The following is a 23,191-nucleotide window of genomic DNA, read 5'->3' as shown; positions in this document are numbered from 1 at the left end:
GCAGACAAATCTCACCTATTGTAATTTATTTATTATTGATCCTTAATATTAAATATAGATCCTAATAATAGATATTTCATTGTCTTGGCATAAGCAATGACACTGAAGTACTTGTGTGGTCAGGATACATGCACAGTGACATAAGTAGACGTGTAATATACAGCCTGTCCCTTACAAAGGGTGTTTTATTCTGTCTTGCTCGCACGCACGCACGCACGCACGCACGCACGCACGCACGCACACACACACACACACACACACACACACACACACACTCTTCAACACACTTGTGCACATGCAGCCCTGCCACTGCTTTGATCCATCCAGCAGTAAGACATTCCCGTGCTGGGGTGAGAAGGAGCAGCAGATGGATTGAGGGGGAGCAGCCTGTATGAATTAGGTGTATTGTGCTGTCATGATGTTATGGTGGAGTGCCCAAGGGACCTGAGCCAACAGGGATTCTCTCCTCAGGGCGCCAATAGGGCTGTAAGACGCCTCCACACGAGGCTTTTTATAAGGGAAAAATGATAATGTGCTGAAAACCTACCTGTATTATACCTGCCCTTGTGCTCATCATGAGTTGGTTTCCAAATGTTCTCGTTAGTATTTTTCTCTCTCTCTTGCAACTTGGTTACCTGTATTTGGCCCTCTTGTTTGTTGTTGTGTCTTGTAGTCTGCCTGTCTTTCTTTACTCTTCTCTCAGGACAAGTTTTAACATTCCACCTGAAAGTTATCCACTGTGACTGATTACCATCAGCTATTGCACCCCCCCCCCCTTGGTACCTACCTTTTGTCAGTCTCACTGTCATTCTATGTTTTAGAACAAACCCTCCTGTATCCATCTGTCCATTTGGTTCTTCATTCATCACCACCTTTAGCCGTCGCCTCTTTGTCTTCTTCCCCTTTTAAAACAGAATCCTTAAGGCGCCATTGTTGCAGCATAAGATTTATTTGGAAAAACAAATATCAGGAGGGTCTTTTACAATGTTACGGTTCAGAGCTCTTAAAAAACGATGGCACAGTGCAGGTGTATGCCAACGGAGGCAACTAATCTCTCCTGTGTTTGTCTCCACCTTTCCATTTGTCACTTCCCACGTAGCCATGGCTTCAGTTATCCTCTCTTCTGCATCCCAGCTACATATATAGTGTAAAAATGATGCTTGTCTATTTCCTGCTGTGAAAGGCACAGAAAAACTAGAACATCCCTCGATTTGGATGAGGAGAAACTCACTTTCTCTCAGCTCCTCACCTCCCTGTCTGACCTTGCCTGCACAGTACATTCTTGTTTTTATGCCCCTTTTCACCCAGTCAGCAGCTACACACACAACACACACTTCACACATCCCATACAATGACTGCTGCAGTTGGTGATCATAACCTTTGACCTTTCTGTTCACTTCATGGTGTTTTGAAAAGAAGTAAATCTTCTGTACCAAGTGTATGTTTAGAATGAATACTTTTCAAATTGCTAAAAAGGAACCATTTTCTCTAAGTCAGAAGCTGAAATAAACAATATAAATATAGTCAACAATTAAAATAGATTCTGCTTCTCCATCTTCTTTTAAATGTGGGACAAGTACAAAAAGTAATTTTGTCCAAGGTTTTGTATGAGCCACTGCGATCTATTACAGGAGCGAGCTATTGCCCAGGCACATCAAAGCAGCTGACCCTCTGCCGGACACACAATGAGGCTTTATTAAAGAGCCATGTTAGAGAGAATGAAGGAGGAACATGGAGGGAGGGAAGAGAATGTGAAATATTTGTGTGATTAGATTCAGAGACATTATATTTTGTGCACACACACGTACAGTTAGTTTTCATTTTGCAGTGTGTGGTTTTACCTTTTACATCTACATTATCTTTACGTCAACATTCACATTTTGTTCTTGTTGCAGTTTGGTGTTCCAGCTGCAATGCTTTCAAACTGTGATGCCCACAGCAGATTACCACTTAGCTGCTTGTGTGAGAGTGGATTTTGTCAGTTAGGTCCTGAAATAAACAAGTGGAAATGGATTTTGAGTGTCAACAGTGGTCTTTTCTGTCTTTGTACGACTGGCTTTACTGATGTCATATTTTTGATACACCTTTCTGTTTCTGTTCCACAGATGAACATGATGCAGTACAGAAGAAGACATTTACTAAATGGATAAATGCACAGTTTTCCAAGGTAATGTAAGATATTGTGGACACACAATGTAAATAGTTAAAACACACTCAGAAATGCTGGAAACTCTTCTGAAAGGTGTCGTCTGCCTGTTTCCAAGCTGTCTTTGGAAACTTTGATTTTTGTGCATCGACCTTCTTGCTGCAGGCTGAAGAGGGTAGTAGACCTGCAGCAGAAGAACAGACAGAACTGTGGAAAGGTTTACATGTAATGTTAGATATGTTATTGGACTTGTACTGCATATTAAAAGAAATTGCCATTTCTTATTATAATTTCATAAATTAAAGCAACACTAATGTTCAGAACAATTAACTAAACCACCTTTAATGCCCATCTCAGTCAGTTACTTCACCCATCAGCAGTTTCTGACAGAGTTTATTGTTTTGTATGTGTGGAGCAGTTTTTATGTTTCATGATTGTCATAAACACACCATTAAGAGAATTGTGTTAATAGGTTTGGCTGATTTTGCTAACACACGTTGTTTAAATATTTGCACTCCTCACAGCCCAACCTAGTCTTTGGAGCTCTTCTAAGTGCTATTAGTTTTGCAGTCTGTCCGTCTTCTTTGTGCTTTTGATGGTTTCTAATAATTCTTTGTTTAGGGTTATGATTGTGGTTCTTACACCCTGCCAAGCTTTCTCTTCTTCTTTTTTGTATTTGATACTTACTTCCTGGCAGAGATATCTGTTGAAAGTAGCTGGATTATGCTGTGTGTTATTGATTTGCTTTGTGTTACAGAACTTCCCATCTCAGTCAGTTTCAGTATATTCAAATTGAAAATATTCATGTTTTCCGGTAAAAACTGTTTGTTTCATGGTTGATCTAGTGTCAGTATTTAAACTAAAACACTTCCACACAGTTAACCTGCTTGTTTGGCACAACATCTGGATTATTGTTTCAGTTGTGCTGGTTTCTCCTTTTAGACGGGGAAGGCCCCCATCAAAGATATGTTTTCTGACCTGAGGGATGGGAGGAAGCTGCTGGACCTGTTGGAGGGTCTCACTGGCACTGTTCTGGTGAGTGTGTGTGAATGAAGGTTTTTTGCTGCAAAATTTAGGTTTGTTCATCATTAGCACTATTGATTTATCTTACTAATGTGTGTACATTGGAAAACAAAATTGCCTTTATGTGGAACTTGCGGTCTGGGAAAAAATATTATTTTATGAGTGTGCATTACCAGGCTGGACAACATGGGTGTGTTTGCAAAACACTGATTTCAAAGGGTGGTGACACCAGCTATGTTCTTATTTTAAGTTAAGTTTTGCAGTGAAACGTCAGGAGTGTAGTGGTTTCATAGTTTAAAGGGTCGTTGCTTCATCCTGCATTACCTCATGTGAACTCCATGTTAAATCTAATGCAAACATTACAGCCCCTCAGGGTACCTCAGCAGATTATTTGTGGATCCTGGAATAGGAACAGCTAAAGCTAAATTAAAAACAGATGCTTTGCAAATACATCATATCTCCTATTTCATCAATTACAGCGAATAGATGTTTTATAAGTTCAATATATTGTACTTATAATCAGAATCAATATCCCTATGTATGGATGTCTTCAGTGCCCAGCTCTATGCTTTTGTTTCACTGGATGTTTCTTTTTATATTAGTGTCACCTCTCTGTCACCTCTTAAAAAGTGTATCTACTTTCCAGCACTTGCAGCAGCACTGAGTGCCAACTTGTCTCTATGCCATACATGCAGTCACACACATGTACTCACAGGCACACTGTCTGTTACCGAAATACTAATTCTATAATGGGGTGCTAATGACTGGATAAGATGCGGGAAGACTTAAAGAGGATTTACAGTTGGCAGCTGTTCATCCTGCCATTCTTTCCATTATGTTGGCCTGTGGTCACTGTTGATAGGATAATCAGCGTGATGACTCTATGGTGAGAAACACTCTGCTGTGTGATGACACACACTGTTTAGCAATGGCTTTCATTGTACATTTTACCCCCTCATCTGACCTGGACCTAAGATATGTAAGAGAACTGTACATAGAAGTGTCAGTAAATATCTAGATATATAGATTCAATATCCAAGTCATTTAATTTTAATTACTCCATGCATCCTTGATTTTATGAACCTCTTTATGAATGTCAGACATTCCTGTAGGCCAGTGAATACTGAACATACTGTCAGGTGATTTCTGTTGCATTTCCTCTTCCTCTTCAGACCAAAGAGCGAGGCTCCACTAGAGTGCATGCTCTCAACAATGTCAACAAAGTACTACAAGTCCTGCATCAAAGTAATGTGAGTACCTTGTGTTTTCCTCTGTCTTGTGATGCTGTTGTTACATCAGCTGCTGTTCTTGGAGGCTTTCAGCTAAATCATGTATGTCAGTGGTTTTTAACCAGGTGCCATTAAGGCTAAAGAGTCTGCAGTGCTTTTATTTAACCCAGAGAGTAAAACATAGCACTGTCAGAAAGGGGGAACTGTATTGAACAGTAAAATGGCCTGTGGATTCAGTGTTCTGCATGCTCTATTCTGGGCTTTTTCCAAATATGTCAGTTTGTCTACATTATGTCCTGTAATGTTTTTTTTTGGGTGTCCCTCCTTTGCTTCCTTATCCCTCCTCTGCTGTACAATGGCTGGTTTTTAAGCTTTGCCCTTGGCAGTGGAGATAAGGGGCAGCGTGTACTCATGGGAAATAGCAGGGGCTGGAGTTTGCAAGTACCAAAAACTGTCAGCTGGCAGTAAAGACCAGAGTTCCCACGAGCCTTGAAAGTCTGTTGACTGGACAAAATGAAATAGAAGTTTGCTTTCAATAATCAGACATCAAAAAATACGTTCTAATTTAAATATAGAAACCACATTTATCACAGAAAAGACCTTGACTCATGGTCTCTCCAAGGAAAAACTTTCCTGTGCACATTTAACATGACTGTAAAGGTATATGTAAAGAACAGCAGAGGCCAGAGCATTGTGTTATACAGTGTGTAAACACAAGTATGCTTTTGAACGTGCTGTTTGTTGCACCTTTTAATGACCAGGGATTAAAAGTGTGTGAAGGACTGTTATTGGATGATTCTGGCTGCCAAGCTCTTTTGGGATCATTTGAGTTCAGAGGACAGTATGTCCTAGTGCCTGACGCTGTGGATGGGACCAGATGCAGTAGTATGATGTACTGTATATGTGAGCAGCTATATGTGAGAGGCAAAGACACAGAAAGGGAGAGAGATGTAGGCAATGGTACTGTGGGATGTGGCTAATTGGGAGTAGAATTGGGCCAGAGGTCAGTTCATAGTTTGACCAGACACTTGACCTCTTGTTCCACTTGGTGCCTTGAGCCTCTGCACAGTATTTATATATAATCACACCACAATTAACCTCACCTCATATGATAAGTGTGACAAACGTGCAGGCACAGTTTGAACGGAGAATTGGGAAGGGTGTAAATAGAGTGCTATTATCCACTTTGGGCACTCATTGAGATTTAAGGTTTCCTATTAATCTGCTCAAAATAGGAATAAGAGTACAGAACATTACATTGTTCAAGGCTCTGTCTCATTGTCTGCCCCCTCCATCAGGTGGATCTGGTAAACATAGGAGGGACAGATATTGTGGATGGGAACCACAAGCTGACCCTGGGCCTGATCTGGAGTATTATCCTTCACTGGCAGGTGAGCACACACATATACACACACAGAACGCTGGTCCCTTCTTTCCACAAGACTCATTACTCCAGAGGGATTTGAAATACAGATGATGGAAAATCAGTATTGGTTTGCACATGGATGTGCATGTATGCAAACATGTTTATCATCCACTGCTTTGTGCATTTGACCTGTTGAAATTTGAAACAGCTGTTGAAAGAAAAATAGTTAATCCAGTTCTGTGAATATGAGTTTTTCATTACACTTTAATTATTCATAGTTTACATTAATGTCTCTCTTCTCACATAATGAATTTGATGTGCATGTTAGACACTCTGCCATCATGATAGAAAACCTGCTATGACTATGAATCCACAGAGCATTGAAGTGGTGCAGATTAATGTGATATATATATATTTCTTTACAGAGAAGTTACAGGCATGCAGAAACACAGAATGACTGGATATTTCTAACAGTCTGGCATTTCTGGAATACAATAAGAGATACAATCAGTAGAATTATTACTTTGCAAATCAACAAAATCATTCACAGCCACAGTAAAGCAACTTACTTTACATGTATAAACTCTTAGTAAAAAAATGTTATCAAAATGTGAAAAAGTGCATGTTCCTGCTCTGTTTTCTTTCAGTCACACTGATGTGTGTTTTTCTCATGCTTGTTTGTGTAGGTGAAAGACATCATGAAGGATATCATGTCCAACCTGCAGCAAACCAACAGTGAGAAGATCTTACTGAGTTGGGTACGCCAGTGCACTCGCTCATACCCAGAAGTCAATGTGCTGAACTTCACCACGAGCTGGGCTGACGGCCTGGCTCTCAATGGCATCCTGCATCACTTCAGGTGAGGCGGTAACAGACTCTGAGGGGCAGGGGTGTAGTGGAGCAGGACATTTAGTCACTGCAGTGACCTGATAAAACCTATAAAGGTCGAAAGCTTCTCTACATAGATGTTTTTACTGGTGAATTTTATTTGAAAGTCAACTTCTGCTTAAGGTTGACACTAAATATCTGGCAAATACCCTTTGATTTTGAATCAGCTCATAGTAAGTACAGACCAAGACTCTGTGTGTGCGTGTGTGTGTGTGCGCGCGCGCGTGTGCGTGCGTGTGTGTGTGCGCGTATGTGCGCGAAAGGAGACCCTGGCTGTGTAAGGTTAGGCTGACAGGTCAGTGCCTGCCGGGTGTGTGTACACTGCTCAACTTAGTGTGTTTACTCCTGCCATGTCACTGTTTGCATGTGCTTAGTGCGTGTGCATATGCTATTGTGTATGAAAGAAAGAGAGGGAGTGTCAGTTTTGCCCCCCCCCCCCTTTTTTTAAAAACCCCTTCTCCTTACTAGTGACACACACATTGAATGCATTGCATGCACATAAACATACACATACACATACACATACACATACACATGCATGCACAGCCTGTGAGCTGTGAGACGGGCAGTGTTGGTTTAGACCTGGGCCAGGGTTTATGCAGATAACTGAACACACACATTCCACACCCCACTGGCCTCAACTAAAGTCTCCTGTGCACTATTGTGACGTTTTTAAGTTTCAAGCAGCTATTATTTCTGCTACTGAAGGAAAATACTTAGAAAAGGTTATTTAATGTCCAAAAAAAAATCTACAGATCTTCACCGGCTGATGTAAAAAGTTAGCTTTAAAGAAATGTTCTCATTTATGCAGATATATGTAGGCTGTGAATTATCTGAAATAACATTAAAACTTGTACTAGTCTTCATGTTGCTGCTGTCATTATAGCTGTTGTGTGTTTTCAGGCCAAATGCGTTCAACTGGGACCAGGTGGTGAGATTAGGCCCTGTGGAAAGACTTGACCATGCCTTCACTGTTGCCAAAGACCAGCTGGCTATTGAGAGGTTACTGGATCCTGAAGGTACTGACCCACTGGACTGATTCTGAAAACCTTCCCACTTTGTATCTTTGGGTGTTAATTTAGACTACATTAGCTGTTTTTTTTTTTTTTTTTTTGTGAAGATATAAATGTTGGTTACAAAAGAAAATCACACATCACCTGCCTTTTTATTGTTATCTAAAAAAATATAGGTTGGATTTGACATTATGTGCCTCTCATTGTCCAAACGTCCCTCAGATTAAAACAGTCTGTTTTCATTAAGTCCACTTTCATGTCCTGCCAGCAGCTGGATAAACACATGGTGGAGAAAATAACTTGGTGCTGTCTTTAGCTGGAGATCTGAGGTTTAGAAGCTGTGTTTGCTCTTCTCTCTGGTTCATGTAGCACCAGTGTGCATGTACTTGAGGTGTCAACATTCAGACACTTTCTGTAATGTCATGACTTGAGGAGCAGTCCCATCTGACCTGTGTCAAAGCCAGGTTCAGTTAGTACCTGCCTCAACTTGCCTCTCTCTCTTCCCTATTACCTTCCTACCCCTCTAATCTCCTCTTGGCACCCTAACTGCTGTCCTGCTCCATCTTCCATGGTGCTTTTCTCTTCATGCAATTTTCCTCTGTGTTCCCCTTCTCACCCTCCTACTTCTTGTGCTTAATTTGTATCTCTGATCTTTCCGCACTACATCTATCTCCCTCCACTGTTTTACCCCTTCTCCTAGATGTGGCGGTTCAGTTACCAGATAAGAAGTCCATCCTCATGTACGTGACATCGCTGTTTGCTGTGCTGCCCAAAGATGTGAGCATGGAGGCTATCAGAGAAGTGGAGACCCTGCCGCGGAGATTCAAAGCAGAGGCTGAGGACTCAGGTCCAGGCCTCAGTGCTCAGGTAAGATATACAGGACAGTATGTTTCAGCTACTATGTCATGTGATATGATATTGGATGGTACAAAGCAGGCTTTTCATATTAGAGCAAAGTGGGTTGGACATGTGGATCAAGATCAAAAGCAAAGTCAGTATGTGATTTTCACAGCCTGATCACTCAAAAGGTGCCCGCTGAAGTCCATAGCTACATCTGTTTTTCAGAGAATTCATATCGCTCCTCTATGTGCAGGCTTAGAAATCCACAGCTGGTAGCAAGTAGTGTAGAAAGAGGCACATTAGGTCCAAACTTGTGGAATTTATGACTTTTTCAGAGTTTTTCCAGTTATCAATATCCAAACTTAGGTAATACTACAGTATGATTTTTGGAGTGAGAAAAAAACAAGTTGCATTTTCGTTCCATTTATTTTCAAAAGCCTTAGTACTTAACAGCAACTTGTTTGCTGTAATTTTTGCTGTAGAAATTAAGGCACTCGTACAGTTTACATTCGTCAGCAAGCAATTTAAAAAAGTGACAAGTGGAGATTGTGACTTGTTTTGAGAGTGTGACTTGTTTTCTAAGAGTGAGTAACACTTTGTGAAGTGATGAACACGACTGTGGCAACTGTTATATGTTGTCAATTTGTAGAGAAGAAGGCCCTCACTTAAGTTCTCTCTTGTAGCATTTGGATAACAGGCTATGCAGTTGCCATATGTTGTTAGTCATATGAGCAGTGCTAACCTGGCTAGTATTATGTAACCATTAATCAGTGACTTACAAATTCTTCTTCTTCTTCTTCTTATTATTATTACTGATGTTCCAGCTGAAACCTCAACATTTGAAATGAATTTCTGCACATATCAACATCTAGACTGCAGTTAGATTGTATTAGCCCTTTCCAAAAGGGGTGCCATGGCACAAACTGCTGCTCTATGAACAGAAACGTGATCATTCTGTTACGTTTAATACAACTGAAAAGCTGAAGTCCCAGAAAAAAAACTGATCCTGTAAATGGTCCCACCTAAGATTCAGTTTGAAGGCCAAAGACTCTTGTATGTTACAGCATAGGGGTGAAGACACAAGTGTCTCATTCCTGTGTTGCTCCGACTGTGAAAAAACCTCCTTCATGCTCTCCAGCACCTCTCGTGAAAAGCACAGCAGGCACAGGCAAATAGGCAGCAGAGCCATGACTCACCCCTCTGACATTAGCCAACAGAGCGAGCTGCATGCTGCTAGAAACACAGAGCTGTAAAGGAATGGAAGGAAATGAGTGAGAATGGGTGTGTGTGCAGAGAGTTATGTGAGCTTTTAAGATGTATGCTGTTGGTCGGAGGACTTTACTTTGTTACAGTAATAATGTTCTGTGTTTAACATCAGACACTGACATTACAGCATCAACTTCATTTATATTATTTATAGTAACTCAAGTGTTCTGAAAACCCACAGCGATCTGATTTTTTTGGACTGTATGAATGCACTACTATATACATTTTCAGCTCCTCCCAACCTGTATGTGTTTAAATCACATACAGCCCTGGAACAGCTTGTTTAAGAGGTTTGTAGTCAGAAGTTAGAAAATCCCAAAACCACCTCTCAACTTTTTATTGCCCATGGGCACATACTTCACACACCCTGGAATGAGTGCTGGAAAAGTCTTTTTAAATAGTTCTCTGATTGATCCAACAAGGGGTTTACTTTCCTGGCACACGTCCTCTCCCTATATAAAGTGATGTGTAATGCTGCTGGTAGTGAGACGGAGTGAAGGCAAAATAAAGCCCCTCAGTATTTTATGGATTGTGCTTAGTTGATTGTGCCCTACTTTTAATTTTACATTCATCAGTTCATAATATTGTTTTGATGTTTTAAGTGTTGATTTTAGACGATAGTATCTACGGCAACGTCAGCTTGAGATGTATCGTTACTGCATCACTATCTTTCAAGTTGTAATATTAGTGTTAAGCACACTGGCATATGCATGGTAATGCATTACAGGCTCCAGGATCAAGTGATGAAGACAGGGCTTGAGCAAATCATCTGGTGGAAATAAAAATGTTCTTCTGAGCCAGACCACAACTATTTTACAGCCATTCAAGCAAATAAGTAGACCAGTACTTTACTTCTCTCTCTCTCTCTCTCTCTTGTGTCTTTCTTTCTTCCCTGTTGCCTTGTCTGTGCCAGCCTACACTGGTCCAACATAAGGCCTTACAGTATTTCTGGTACTTATTCCAAAATATCCAGAAGGTCATGGAATATTTTAAGCTGGTGACCTTTTCCTGAGTTTGCTACACAGACATTAGTGCTGTGTCATTTCACCAGGGAAAACAAAGGTCCATTTGACTTGTTACTGTACCAGCTCCTACACGTCCATTAGCATTTCTGTCATCTTTGACTTAGTGTGGCTGCAACTGCAGAGATTTTATCGCCTCTTCATTTCACTTCCAGACAGAGTCGCTGAGCTCCGTCAAGCAGTTTCCAACATTTCTTTCACAAAATGACAAGACTTATCAGTGTAAAAAAGATTTTCTGTCTATGTATATCTAGGCTGCTGTGTTATCATTGTGTGAGAACATACTTTGTGAGCTGAAGAGATCTGACTAATCTCAGCTTCACTTTATATCTTGTACTCATTTAAACACATTTACCTGCTTCCCTTTGAAGTCATTTTTGTCCATTTTTCCTCTCCTCTGAGTTAGCATCATCTGTCTGTTTGACTGCAGACTCAGCTTTAACCTGATACCACTGTGGTGCTTGAAACTTAGTGCTATTACTAGAATGAGGATTGACCTGCCCAGCGTGCTGGGGCGCCTCCCAGCATCCCATAATATGCCTGCAATTTTTTTTTTTTTTTCCTAGGCTGAGCAGGCGCTCTGCTTGCTCCAGAGCAGCACAGGCCCCCCCTAGATGTCTGCTTCTATTTTAAACCTTGCCAACTGATGTTCACAGATGAAATTTAGACTAAAGGACAAATGGAGGTTTGGGGTATGGCCCTGTTTCCTAGATACTGTTGTCCTGGGAGAACGTGTCACTTTATTGTTTTACGTTTTGATGTTGCCATGCAATTATGAGAAATCATAGCAGGAAAAATGTACATGACTTTTTTTGTTTTTTGTTTGTCCAGTATGGAAATGGTAGACTTGAGCCAGTATGATGACATTTAAATAAAAAACTGCATTCATCCTGTTCCATGAAGTATTTTAGTACTTAACCAGTGATGTTAACACCTGATGTAAACACATAAAAACATCTCTAATTCTCAGAATGTGCAGATGGAGGAAGCAGGCAGCAGCCCCCGGCCTGAGACCCCCAGCACCCTGACAGAGACGGAGGGAGAGATGGAGGGCAGTCTGCTGGAGGTAGACCTGGACACCTACCAGACTACACTGGAGGAAGTTTTAACCTGGCTGCTGTCGGCTGAGGATGCCTTACAGATTCAGGATGAAGTGTCGGACGATGTGGAAGAAGTCAAAGACCAGTTCCACACCCATGAGGTGGGAGTGAACATACACTGTACATCCCCATGCATATATGTATTTGGGTATATATCTCCATTGTTGAGACTGGAGCCACTATCTCACAGATAGAGGCCTCCTACAACCAACAGTGCATGCTCAGTGCATGTTGGGAATGCCAGGAATTCTACAGTGACACACAGCCCCCCATGGTTCCAGGGTTTGAAAGGACTTTGGCTGTAACCTCTTGGCTGAAATTTGATTTTTGGTGTAATGTTTGGAATCCAGGTCAAAGCGGAAGGCTGGTGGTGGGACCAGGAGCAGTGAGATCCAAAGTCCAAAGTCTCTTTAACAGCCAGGCTTTGCGATCCAGTTTGTTTCTGCCTGGTTGTTCACATACTCCAGCTTCTTCATCAAAGCCCCATCAAACAAACAATGTGCTCAGAGGTGCAGTCAAAAATGCTTACTCATCCAGACAGTTCACAGGAACCGCACAATAACTCAATTCATTGCCCTTCCTATTGCTGAATTCAAGAACCAATAAAAAGCATCTCTGCTGAGGAGTCATGAAGGAACCAAACTCTTTCTAGACACACATTTTTTTCCTGTTTTGTTGTGAAGTCAGGCTCAGCTGGCCATGTGACAGACGCTGCCCTTCACTTTGTGCTCACAGTCTTGTCTAAGTGTTGCTAATACCAGGGTGCAGAGGTGATGCCCAGAGCTTCAGCGGGGTGTTTTTAGGAGTCATACCAAATGAAGTTAGAGGGTGGGTAGAGAAACAGACGTTAGTGTAAGTAGATGCCAAATGCTGGTATGGAGCCTTAGATTTTATAAGCAATGTTAGACCACCGTGTTAGACTGATTTTGGGATTTGTAGTTTTACTCAGTCTCCCCTAACTTAACTTACCCTTACTTTTTTAGTTCATTATCATGTCTTTTTCTCAGGGTTGTTTGAGTTCTAGCATGCATCTTACCAGAAGGAATAGCTGTATCTTATATTTACCTGTTTCAAAGTCAGAACTTTATAAACCTTTTTTATCATAACCATTTACTCCTTGCCCCCCTTAAGGCATTTATGATGGAGCTGACAGCACACCAGAGCAGTGTGGGTAATGTGCTACAAGCTGGTAACCAACTGATTGCCCAGGGAAGCCTGACAGAGGAGGAAGAGGATGAAATTCGGGAGCAGATGAGCCTCCTCAACTCCCGCTGGGAGAGCCTCCGAGTGGCCAGCATGGACCGCCAGGCCAGGTAGATTCACAAATATAAACCTGCTGCATTGTTGGACAGTTAGTGCGGCACCCACTGTTGTTGTTTATTTGCAAATTCATTCATTCTCATCTCAGTGTCACTGCTGACCTTAGATAGCTATGAGTTTTTCCTGTGAAGCTGTGTGAACGTAACACCTGATAAGCCTCGAGTCTTCCAAGGCTAACAAGTCTGATGCTCAGTCTGCTATCAGGGTTTGCTGCTTTAGACACACAGTTCACAGTTCATAAATGATATTCATGAGTTTTGCTGACCTTGATTTAAAGTGTATTTGCTTGTGTGTGCCACGACTCAGTGTCTTTACAGCATTATGTCAACATTTGATTCCAGTGTGTGTGTGAGTGTGTGAGTGTGTGAGTGTGTGAGTGTGTGAGTGTGTGAGTGTGTGAGTGTGTGAGTGTGTGAGTGTGTGAGTGTGTGAGTGTGTGTGTGTGTGAGTGCTACCATAAAGCAGTCAAATAACTCTTAGATTTGATGTTCTTTTACAATGGCCCCCCTCATTTCTCTATATGCTCCCTTTCTCTCTCTAGGCTCCATGAAGTCCTGATGGATCTTCAGCAGCAGCAGTTACAGCAGCTTTCTGATTGGCTGACACAGACAGAAGAGCGAATCAGAAAGATAGAGACAGAGCCTGCAGCTAAAGACTTGGAGGTCTACAAAGAGCAGATAGACCAGCATAAAGTAAATACATTTTTCAGTTGTTTTTTTTTTCAGTTGTGTTTTGCACTAATCCAGTCAATGAATTGGTAAATTTTTTTTAAATATATGGGATTAAGTACAATTGAAAAATTCCTGGTCTGGTCTTAACATACTTTTCTGAAGTAAAGAAATTGTCACAGTTTCATTGCACTGCTCTTCCTAAAACAGACATGTCTTTTGGTCACGTTGCCCCATGTGATCCTGTAGTTTCATGAGTCATGCACTGTTGCCATGGTATCACCATAAGGCTGTTTTTCTGCCAGCTCTGTTAATGGGTGACCATGCTAAGTTTTATTTTGGCATTGATTTTGCAGGAGCTTCAGAATGACCTGGAGGCGGAGCAGGTGAAGGTCAACTCTCTGACGCACATGGTGGTTGTGGTGGATGAAAACAGTGGTGAGAGTGCCACTGCTGCACTGGAGGAGCAACTACAAGTAAGTTGTCAGCCTGAATGCCTTTATGAATTGTTTTGCTAACATCGTTTGTGGGGTCAAGGAAGAGACTATTCTTCCACCTCATCAAGTACATTCTGCCTGCATTTTAATTTCTAGTTCGATGTTACAACAAGGTGCTTTTTTGTTGTTGACGCCATACTGTTCCCTTATATGTATATGTTTCTTTGCACACAAAGCATTTTCTTCTTTTTGCCTGAACTTTATCTGCAAAGGCACTACAGCTGACATTAGTTTATGGATTTTGCGATTGTCTACAAGCTCTTATGTTAAAGGAAGTCCAAGAGGTTGTTGCTTGTATTCATTTTTGTTACCTTGTGTTCAGTCTTTGGGTGAACGCTGGGCAGCTGTGTGTCGCTGGACTGAGGAGAGGTGGCACAAGCTGCAGGAAGTTTTCATGGTGTGGCAACAACTTCTGGCGGATCAGGTAGGACAGCGTGCTCTCACACAGACACACACACACACACACACACACACACACACACACACACACACACACACACACATTCACATACGTGATGCATGGTTTTCTCTCCTTCTCCTGCTCAAATGACCAATAATAATTAACAGTTTCAACACATAATGATTCCCTGAGCTGCACTGAGATGTACAAAAAAGTCAGAATGACTTTTAAATATTTAAAACTGGTCTTTTTCTATGCTAACAAAGGACACTGCATTCAGTCTGCATTCTGCTCCATGAAACTGAAAAATTTATAAAAGTTCTTAAAGTGCAAAGTGAATATTTTAGTCTGTTAGATTCACTGTTATTCATCCTGTAACCCTTTAACCCTTATGTAACCCTGACCAGGCCTTTTTTTTTTTTTTTTTGAGTAGGAAACACATCTGGCTTTGACCTGACTGCTGACCTCAGAATAAACACAGTGGCTCTGTTTGTAATGTTTACTAAGTAAATGTAGTTAATGCTGTTTTCCCACCTCTTCCTCAGAGTTTGTTTAGAGCGTGGCTGGCAGAAAAAGAAGAGGCCTTGAGTGAAGTACAGACCAGCAACTTTAAGGACCCAAGTGAAATGAATACTAATGTGCGCCGACTGGCAGTGAGTAGTGTAGTTAGTGCTTCATGTGCTACAAATGTAAGTTGCTAAATGTCAGTTCAACCAGAATGAAACTGAATGAATGAATTTGCACCATTTCCCGGAAGGTACACTGACATCCAAAGGAGATATTAATTTCCTCAGCATGTGAATTTCAATAAGCTTTAATAAATGTACCTTCTGATTGTTTTGTTATTCAATCCTTTAGATTTTAAAGGAAGACATGGAAAAGAAGAGGAGGACTTTGGACCAGCTGTCTGATGCGGGACAGGATGTAATATCATTACTGCAGAGCCGTGAAGCGGGAACCACGATCGAGGCAGACACCGAGGAGTTGACACATAGATGGGACAACCTGGTGCAGAAGCTGGAGGACTGCTCCTTCCAGGTGTGTGTTCCATTTATGCTTACTCTTTGCACATAACCCTGATTTGAAGTAATTTAGTAATTCTGCATGTGCTACAATTCACTTTTGGAGAAGCTACATGGAATTTGAAAATTTTGCTTTACAAGTCACACTGTGCTGCACACTCTAGTAGAAGTAGGAGTGTTTTTATTTTATATTATAAAATATTATATTTTAATGTCAAAATGTAAAACTGAAATTATAAATTATATGAATTTCTTTTTTTGCCAACTACACTATTACTCTACAAATTAATTCATGTGCATCTGTAATTTTATAAGAAAATGCTTTGGTCAGCATGTGACACATGCAACAAGTTGATGTCTTTTATTCTCATTTTCACTTATGCTCTATTTTACTGCTAAGGTAATGGAAGCTGTGACGGATGCAGGGATGACGCAGGCAGAAGAACAAGTTGTTGTGGCCTCAGTTGCGGCTTCAATCACGGACCAGGAGTTGGCTCCACCTGCTCCCCCTAAGAAACGGCTGGTGGAGACTGATGCAGAAGTCAGAAGAATGTAAGAACTGGGACACACAGACACACTGAATCCCTTTTTCCAGAAAATTGTATGCGCAAAAGACGCATAAACACACGTGAATGCACACATTGTGTTCTGTAGGTTTGAAAGTAAGCTGTCCGACCTCCTGAGCTGGATGAAAACATGGAAGATATCCACTCAGGCTCTGGCCTCAACACATCCTGAGGCTGCACCCGAAGCACCAGACCTGCAGGAAAATCTAAAGGTAAACCTGATGAAGGTACACTTGAAAAAAAACAAACAAAAAAAAAAAAACTAATTTACTTAGTTAGAATGTGTTTTAAAAATCACATCTCAAATGTATGTTGATCAATGACTTCAGAGGTTGGAGCTGGAACTCACAGCAAAAGAAGCCACTCTTAGTCAAGTGATCCAGGAGGGACGGGGCTTAACGGACCAGTTGGAGAGAGGTATGAAGAAAAGAGAGATTTCCTTTTCTCTTTGACACTGAAATTGTACATGATAATAAACAAGTAAGCAAGTAACTATTCTAAAGCCATTATGTCAGACAGAATGTGTGTTTGTGTACAGAGCCGTAGAGATCTGTCAGCCTACAGGGTTGTTGACTTCATATAAGTGTTCAAAGAAATAAAGAGAATTTCAGGCTTTTATGTGTTTACACTTAAACCAGTGACACATTCAGACTCAATGAAATCTGCTCAAAGTCTGCTTAATTATTGATTAAATGCATTTAATGTAAGCCTTCATTTCTGTTGGCTGTTGTGTTTCTGTCTGTAGAGGACCTGTCTGTGAACTCAATAAGGGCAGACACAGACCTGATCCAGACTGAGTGGGATGTGTGTGTGAGGGAGCTACATGCTGCCCGCGAGCGAGTTCATACCCAGAGCCTCTTCAGAGTGGTGTCTGCAGAGCTGGCAGCCATGGACAAGGTCTTGGAAGAACAGGACCGGTGGCTTGTCTCCTCCTCAGCTGTAGAAAAGTGTGACGAGACCCAGCTTAGAAACCTGAGTGGAGAATGTCAGGTGAGAGTCTGTGTTTCACATTCACCCTGATCTTCTCTGTGTATCAGTGATCCTGAATTTCACCACTAACCCTTTCAGCAGTTATTTTACATTCACCTCATGCATTTCAGGTTTCACAGCAGAGATGAAACACTTAATAAAACAGTCATGAAGTAAAAATATCCCAAGGGCAAAGCCTGTGTAATGCATGACTTCATCAAGTAACCTGGTAATTTTCCCCAGGCAACCTTATTCTTTCAGAGTATGTGTGTTTGTGGATTTTCCTATATTTTATACAGAAATGTTTTTATTGATTGCACAAAATAGGAAAACATAAGAAAAAGAATTTGCTGAAACATTCACTTTCCTTCTCACCTGATGTTTTGCTTATTAAAAAACACAAGTTAAAGAAAATAGTTTTGTCAGGTCTGTTCATTAAAAGTTGTTATTGAGATTTTTCTGGCAAATTTTTTTTAGTCGAGTCAATAATAATCACCTTCCTGTCTGAATGTCTGATAATAAAAAAAGTTCTCCCTGCTACATTATTTTTGAGAAATTTGATACTTTTAGGAGCAATTGAATGTGATACAAATTGAGGTAATGCTTTATTGCATCCAAGTGTATGAGCTTTGTCCTTCCACTTGTCTTCCTCAGTCTCGACTAGTCCAGGTCACTGCTTTAAGTCCACAGCTGGAGAAGCTGTCTGCAGAGGCGGGGTCACTGGGAACCATGCCCTCTTTGAGAGACAACGTGGTGGTGGTGTCAGCACATCACGCCTCCACACTGCAGCGGCTACAGAGCAGAGAACAAGAAGTCAATGGAGGTACCTCTGCTGAACTCTATCAAAATGATTCTTCTAATTATTGCAGAGAAAATCTGTTCCAAAACTCTGAGCAGCTTCAGCACCATATGCTTTTTAAGCTACCTGACAACCTGCAGAACAGGACAGAGTCTGCAGGACATGTGATTTAAGCCTTCCTTTAAACAAAGACCCATTTCACTCTCAGCTTAAAGCTTTCAGGTTTATAGGGAGCCTGGAAGAGTGATAGCTAAGATCAACAGAGCTTAGTCCCACAGGGGTTGTGTAAATTTCAGATTAACTTTTATATGAATCCTTGGCTAGCCACGAGTAATAGATGATGCCCTTATATGGGCACCAAAAGCTCAGAGATATAAGTGTATTCGTGAGCAATCAAGTGTGAGATCATCCTACCAGCTTCATCTTTACCTGAGGACATGAGTGGACCTGGAGCAGCCCTGAAAGTCAGCCACCGTTTTACCTCTGGAATTTACTTGCACAGCTCTTGGCCAAAAATGAGTCTATAAAGACGAATGCTCTTGTGTACTTCTGGCCATAGGCATGTGTGTGTTTGTGTGTGTGTCTGTTTTGGGATTTTATGACTGTAAGGATTTGGAGAAGAGCCAATGGAAACCATTTTGTTTCTGCTTGAGGGAAATTTGCCTCTTGCTGGGGCCTCACTCTACCTCTCTTTCTTCTTCTCTTAGTTACGCTCCATCTCTGATCTTTATGTATATAAACATAGCCAGATTATGTAAGCACTAAATCACCCGGTAATTAAAATGACAGAGGAGGAGAGGAGGAGAGGAGGAGAGGAGGAGAGGAGGAGAGGAGGAGAGGAGGAGAGGAGGAGGAGGAGAGGAGGAGAGGAGGAGAGGAGGAGAGGAGGAGAGGAGGAGAGGAACAGAGGAACAGAGGAACAGAGGAACAGAGGAACAGGGGCAGGTAGAACGATCATGAATGAGATTGAAGTAGTTTCCAGTGGGTACCACTTAAATTTGGTTATTCAATTATTCATCTTTGAAATGTAGATAAGAAGCAGCTTGGCAGTGTTGTAATAATCTGTCTGCTGTGAGTGACATGTATGAGTAACTAAGCTTTTGACAAACACAAGGCCAAAGGTCCAAATTACACCACAGAAAACATGCACACACAAACAAACACACAGAGAAAAATCCCAGACCAGTTCACTGCCATCTTGTGGTTGATGCGTAAACTTAATATGTTGTCTTCTCTCCCCCATGTGTGACACATCTCCCCCTTCTCCTCGTCTTATCCCAGCTTTGACACATCTTGAGGCCAAAGAGATGGCACTGAGCCTGGTGGAGGGTCTGGAGGCCAGGCTGGCCACCCTGAAAGAAGGAATAGTCGACATCCCTTCCACTGAGAGAGCAGTGGAGCGGGCACAGGTGAGTAGTCTCACAGTCATGACGTGACAACTTAGCAAAGCCGACTGTGAAAATCATGGCCGCGTCATTTAAATCTGTTAAATACACATATCCATAACCAGGACCATAATATGAATAAATTCATTTGTTCCATATTTTGTGCTGTTATATTGTTACTCTGCATCTCATTGTTACTGCTGCATGGGTTAACTAAGACCGCCCTCAGAGATTTTAATCCAAATAAGGCCTTCCTGGTTCAATACATATTCAAATAAAAAACAATATACAATAAAAACCCATATTCATATGGTGGAAAAATAAAAGTTATATATTTATTTGTTATCTGAAGATTTTAAATGACAGTTTGAATCTAAGTTAAAGGATTTTAATCTCAAATGTCACTTTGTTTGTCTCTGTGTCTGTGTGCCTCTACGTATATCAGCGTGAGAGTAAATCTGTGTGCTGTCAGTTTTTTTTCCTCCAGAGCACAATAGGCCCCTTTATCACCCAGTCACTTCTCTGCACTGTATCAAATCAGTGTAGGATGAAAAGTGTGTGTGTGCGTGTGTGCGTGTGTGCGCGTGTGTTTTGGTATGTAGTTGTGAGATATGTGTGTTGTGTTGCTGTGCGAGTGTCTCTCTACTCCTCCATGCCTCGTTGGAATGTGGCTCAGTTCGGACTCTTGTTATTGTGGCAGATAGGGCACGGTGCTGGGGAGGGTGCTGGGGGCTTGGCACATTCTGGGCAGCGAGCCCATGCATGTGGCACAGAGCTCCTAACAGCTCAGTGTGGAACTGCTGAACCAGTCAGTCAGACTGACAACCACAACATACAGTCCCATGACAACATCTCTCAGTCCACAGCAATTAACCCAATGATATAAGGTACTAAACATCTGATCCATTCAACAGTGTGTATTAAGAGGCGAGTACTTCACATAGCACTGCTCTAAAACAACATAAAAGAGGTTTGTAACAACAGATTGCTGCCTCTGTACAAAAAACATTTTAAAGTTCTTGGAGGGGTTTATGATCTAAGGCTGATATCTAATGAGCTTACAGTAGTAGAAAACTTGGTATCAATTAGACTAAATACCAAGCTGGCACATTTTTAAAACCCCTTTTAAAATGGACATGACAGCTACAAATGTTTACAGAACTTTTTTTTTTTTTTTTTTTTACCCGTATAGCGAAGCTCCAGTCAATCAGTCAGACTGGGAACTCCCTCTCCCGTCTTCCAAGGGCATGACTCGTTAAAATCTTGTTATTGTTCATGTTTCAGTATAATTTGCATAAGACAAATTCCTTTCCTGGCACTGAGAGTTTCTATGATTATCTGTTATTTCTTGACTATCTTAGACCTGTCATTGTAAACTTCAACTCTTGTCGACCTCAGGGCCTGTGTCTAGAGATTGAGCAAAAACAGCAAGCCTCGGATTCTGCAGAACAACAAAGATGGAGTCAACTCTCCTCCAGAGCCCGTGAGGCGCTGGGCACCCTGCAGTGCATTATGGGTAGCATGAAGGACAACCAGGTACTGTAGAGTAGCTATAATTATTGATATGTGACAGGTTTGAGTGTAAAGAAAGAAACTGATGTAGAACTGTTTTTCTTTATAATTCAAAGCATGAACATTGTTGTTGATACAGTTTTGGTTTAATGCTATCGTTAGGTGCGCTTGGTGGAAGCTGAACGTTGGCTGGATGCGGTTCAGGAGCTGTTGTCTCGTGATGCCACAGGGTTGGGAGAGACAGAGAATCTACAAGAAGAGATTAACCAGTGCAAGGTGAGAGGCACCATGAATTTATTACTAAACTTACCTTTACTGTGTTTCAGATTTTCATTATTGGTTATTTGATTTTGTTCCTTGATGCCACTAGTTATAGGGTTGAGTTTGAATGTTTGCACAGTATTATTCCTTAGGTTTTCCTTTCCCTTCCTGCTAACTAGGAGTATGTGAGTGAGATGGAGGCCATTGAAGGTTCATTGAAGCAGATGGGAGAGAATGTGAGTGCCGTACAGGCAGCTGCAGTCCCAGGACTGGCTAAGTGGGGGCAGGATAAGTTGGACGAGTGCCGGGACAGGTGGGACACACTCAGTAAACAGGTGAGGAAAAACATTTAATGTGTGTATGTTCTCCTAAATATTGATTAATTACAATCATGCTTTTTATTTTGTGTGTATATGACTTAGTAACAGTTTTGTGTCATAGTCATAAAAACACTTTGATGTTTAAGATTCTTACTGTCTTAAAACTTGATTTCATACAATATAATTAATTAATTTCAGTTCACATACCTCCATGTAGTGTAAAGTCTTAATGGGTTTGTGAAGTACAGTGTTATTTATATTATTGTGCTGTTTCTTTGACAAATCTATTGGCATATGCTTCCCCCCAGCTGCTGAGCCATCAGGAGCACGTGGCAGAGAGCCAGGAGAGGCAGGTGAATCTAAGGAAGGACTTGGCAGAGATGCAGGAGTGGATGGCTCAGGTAGATGAGGAGTTTCTCATGAGAGACTTTGAGTATAAGAGTCCTGAGGAGCTACAAGCATCGCTGGAAGAGATGAAGGTGGGAGTGGAGCCACAAACATTAAAATAGACGTGTAACATTTGGGAACTGTGGGGAAACATGACAGTTTTCTGACACAGCGTTTGTGTCCTTCATTTGTGTGTGGATCTAGCTCTCTTCCTCTGTCATTGACCTCTTTCATGTCCTGATATCTCACAGAGGGCTAAAGAGGATGTGCTACAGAAGGAGGTGAAGGTAAAAATCCTGAAAGACAACATCAACATGTTGGTGTCCAGAACATCGCCCCCTGGTGGACAGCAGCTGACTTCAGATTTAGAGGGATTACTAGCCAACTACCACAAGCTCTGTGACCGCTTCAAGAGCAAGTGTCACACTCTGGAGGTAATGTGTCTCGATGTGAGGTCCTTCTGTGTTGGCGAAGATTATAAGACTGTAATTGTTGGTTTCTGAATAGAAGTATTGGTTGTTTCACAAATGAACTGTTCTGGTTTCAGGTAAAAATGAAGGCAACCTATGCTTTTATTATTGTTTGTGTCATTTTCAGTTGATGGAAACAGAAGTGCTGTAGTGCATTTAATGTGTCTTTCAGTTTAAAGCTAAATAAAGCTGTGATACATAAATAGTTTGTTTTATGCATGAATGGCCCAATTTGTCTGTCAACTGGCAGCACACATTGTTCATCATTGGAATGACATGTTACGTTATGTTTTGAGACGAGTCACTCCTTGGGCCTAGTCTTGTTCATTTTTATGTGAAGAACAAGACAAGCTTGAAGGGAATCCTGGTGAATCTTGTTTTCAGTGCTAATTTGTGAGTGTAAAGTCATAGTACAGGGTGCTGTTTTTGATAATCATCCCCCAGATTCTGCAGGGTAAATGTTAGATGCATCACTGAGTTGTTCTTATGCCTACGTATACTCTTTGCCTGAAGTCTGTTAGTCATCGCCCTGTCAATGTCCTTTTGAATTTTGCTATTTGAGTTTAGGCTTTTAAACATTTCTTGGTAAAGATGCCTCACAGTGATGTTTTTTTTTTTAAATGTTTCAGAACCAAGGGCAAATTGAACCAAGGGCAAAACCAAGGGCAAATTGACCTGTCACTTCATAAGTGTATTTAAATGTGTGTGTGTGTTTGGGTTTT

General features: G+C 41.3%; 1 protein-coding gene across 5 annotated transcripts in view; it reads left to right on the top strand.

The window, feature by feature from the left end:
- The window catches only part of utrn (utrophin), a 148,154-nt gene that overhangs the window by 12,578 nt on the left and 112,385 nt on the right, over nt 1-23,191 (top strand). For all 5 annotated transcript variants that reach the window (XM_026318701.2, XM_026318702.1, XM_026318704.1 and 2 more), the window contains 25 exons: nt 2,106-2,167; nt 3,089-3,181; nt 4,342-4,419; nt 5,697-5,789; nt 6,451-6,623; nt 7,556-7,671; nt 8,366-8,532; nt 11,764-11,994; nt 13,025-13,206; nt 13,755-13,905; nt 14,238-14,357; nt 14,701-14,802; nt 15,324-15,431; nt 15,637-15,816; nt 16,201-16,352; nt 16,455-16,578; nt 16,696-16,783; nt 17,112-17,356; nt 17,990-18,158; nt 19,416-19,543; nt 20,918-21,055; nt 21,194-21,307; nt 21,472-21,627; nt 21,921-22,091; nt 22,251-22,433. In XM_026318701.2, coding sequence (XP_026174486.1) covers nt 2,106-2,167; nt 3,089-3,181; nt 4,342-4,419; nt 5,697-5,789; nt 6,451-6,623; nt 7,556-7,671; nt 8,366-8,532; nt 11,764-11,994; nt 13,025-13,206; nt 13,755-13,905; nt 14,238-14,357; nt 14,701-14,802; nt 15,324-15,431; nt 15,637-15,816; nt 16,201-16,352; nt 16,455-16,578; nt 16,696-16,783; nt 17,112-17,356; nt 17,990-18,158; nt 19,416-19,543; nt 20,918-21,055; nt 21,194-21,307; nt 21,472-21,627; nt 21,921-22,091; nt 22,251-22,433 — 3,524 coding nt within the window. The remainder of the gene's footprint in view (nt 1-2,105; nt 2,168-3,088; nt 3,182-4,341; nt 4,420-5,696; nt 5,790-6,450; nt 6,624-7,555; nt 7,672-8,365; nt 8,533-11,763; nt 11,995-13,024; nt 13,207-13,754; nt 13,906-14,237; nt 14,358-14,700; nt 14,803-15,323; nt 15,432-15,636; nt 15,817-16,200; nt 16,353-16,454; nt 16,579-16,695; nt 16,784-17,111; nt 17,357-17,989; nt 18,159-19,415; nt 19,544-20,917; nt 21,056-21,193; nt 21,308-21,471; nt 21,628-21,920; nt 22,092-22,250; nt 22,434-23,191) is intronic.

The sequence above is a fragment of the Mastacembelus armatus genome, chromosome 24, assembly GCF_900324485.2.
Source record: "Mastacembelus armatus chromosome 24, fMasArm1.2, whole genome shotgun sequence".
Taxonomy (NCBI): Eukaryota; Metazoa; Chordata; class Actinopteri; order Synbranchiformes; family Mastacembelidae; genus Mastacembelus; species Mastacembelus armatus.
The sequence above is the reverse complement of the archived record's forward strand: the minus strand, read 5'-3'. Positions and strand labels throughout refer to the sequence as shown.